Below are 2,034 nucleotides of genomic sequence, written 5' to 3'. Positions count from 1 at the left end.
GACGGGGTTTCACCATGTTGGCCAGGATGGCCTCGAACTCCTGAACTCGTGATCTGCCCACCTTGTCCTCCCAAAGTGCTGGATTACAGACGTCAGCCACCACGCCCCACCAAATTTTTTATTTTTGTAGAGACAGGTCTCCCTATGTTGCCCAGGCTGGTTTCAGACTCCTAGGCTCAAGTGATCCTCCTGCGCCTTGGCCTCCAATGTGCTGGGATTATAGGCATGCACTACCGTGCTCGGCCCCATTTTTTAAAAAAGTATTTAGAAAGTTTTCTCCTTATTTCTTAACCCTTTTGGATGAGCCACTTCAAGGAGGCACATATTTGTGCTGTTAGTTTCAATTTTAAAATATCCCTCTTTTAGAAAACAACCCTACTGCCCACCAATACGTCATAAAAGTCTTCTCACCTGGACCAACTGCTCCTTCAGTTTGTAGATTGGCAGGCTCTCCCTTTGCTCAAGGATTGACATCTGAGTCTTTTTCCCATAAGAGGCTTTATTGCCCCCAAAGGCATGCTTCTTCCACTCGGGAATATCATTGGGCATCATCCCAATACCCCGCATGTTGGCAGCAATCTGTCTGCCTTCCGCTGGAAAGGAAAACAGGCAACTTAGTATTGTCCTCAAGCTACCTCAAGATGTGCCAGAGAAAAAAATAAAATGGCAGGTGGGCACTGAACATGGAGCATCTCTATTCAGCGACCCGTGATCAAAAGTACTCAAAGAAACAAATTAATGTGAAAAAAAGAATATAGAAGGGGCAGCAGGGAGTGGGAAAGAGACTGTAACAAGTGGTGCTACACACCTGTGATGTCAGAAAAAAGGTTAGCTGAGAGAAGTGAAGACCTGATTGACACTGGAATTTTTTTTTTTTAGGTAGGGTCTTGCTCTGTCATCCAAGTGGGTGGGAGTGCAGTGGCACAATCCCGGCTCATTGCAGCCCTGACCTCCAGGGCTCAAGCGATCCTCCTGCCTCATTTTTAAATGTTTTTTGAAGAGAAGAGGTCACTCTATGTTGCCAGGCTGGTCTCGAACTCCTGGGCTAAAGCAATCCATCCATCTCACCCTCCCAAAGTAATGGAATTACAGATGTGGCCACCATGCCCAGCACTCTCCCCTTTTTAAATAACTGCTACATTGAGATGTAATTCACAAACCATGTCACACTTTTCTTTCTTTCTTTCTTTTTTTTTGAGACAGGGTCTTGCTCTGTTGCCCAGGCTGGAGTGTAGTGGCCCAATCATGGCTCACTGCAGCCTCAAATTCCTGGGCTCAAGAAATCCTCTCTCCTTGGCCTCCCAAAGTGCTGGGATTATAGGTGTGAGTCACCAAGCCTGGCCTCCATGTCACTCTTTTTAAGTGTTTAACTCAGTGTTTTACTGTATATTCATAAAGCTGTGCAACTATCCCCACTATCTAATTTTAGAACATTTTCATCATCCCCAAAAAAACTCCGTACCCATTAGCAGTTACTCCCCATTCCTCCCTTTTCCTTCCCCTTGGCAACCATTAGTCTACTTTCTATATCTATGGGTTTACCTATTCTGGGTATTTCTGTTGTGGTCTGTTGTGCCTGGCTTCTCTCAGATTAATTTTTTCTTTTTTTTGACAGGGTCTGGTTCCCAGCAGGTTGGAGTGCAGTGGCGAGATCTCATCTCAGCAACCTCTACCTCCTGGGCTCAAGCAATCCTCCCATGTTAGCCTCCTGAGTAGCTGGGACTACACGTGCATGTCACCACACCCAGCTAATTTTTTTTTTTTGAGATGGAGTTTCGCTCTTGTTGCCCAGGCTGGAGTACAATGGCGTGATCTTGGTTCACTGCAACCTCCATCTCCTAGGTTCAAGCGATTCTTTGGCCTCAGCCTCCCCAGTAGCTGGGATTACAGGTGCGCTCCACCATGTCTGTTAATTTTTCTATTTTTAGTAGAGATGGGGTTTCACTATGTTGGCCAGGCTGGTCTCAAACTTCTGACCTCAGGTGATCCACCTGCCCCAGCCTCCCCAACTGCTGGGATTACAGACTTGAGCCA

General features: G+C 46.4%; 1 protein-coding gene across 1 annotated transcript in view; it reads right to left on the bottom strand.

The window, feature by feature from the left end:
• DHX8 (DEAH (Asp-Glu-Ala-His) box polypeptide 8) overlaps positions 1 to 2,034 on the bottom strand; it is a 57,500-nt gene that overhangs the window by 21,902 nt on the left and 33,564 nt on the right. Inside the window, exon 11 of the mRNA XM_011985987.1 lies at positions 412 to 593. Within this exon, the coding sequence (XP_011841377.1) occupies positions 412 to 593 (182 nt within the window). The remainder of the gene's footprint in view (positions 1 to 411; positions 594 to 2,034) is intronic.

The sequence above is a fragment of the Mandrillus leucophaeus genome, unplaced genomic scaffold, assembly GCF_000951045.1.
Source record: "Mandrillus leucophaeus isolate KB7577 unplaced genomic scaffold, Mleu.le_1.0 Scaffold290, whole genome shotgun sequence".
Classification (NCBI taxonomy): domain Eukaryota; kingdom Metazoa; phylum Chordata; class Mammalia; order Primates; family Cercopithecidae; genus Mandrillus; species Mandrillus leucophaeus.
This window is presented reverse-complemented; position numbering and strand designations above follow the sequence as displayed.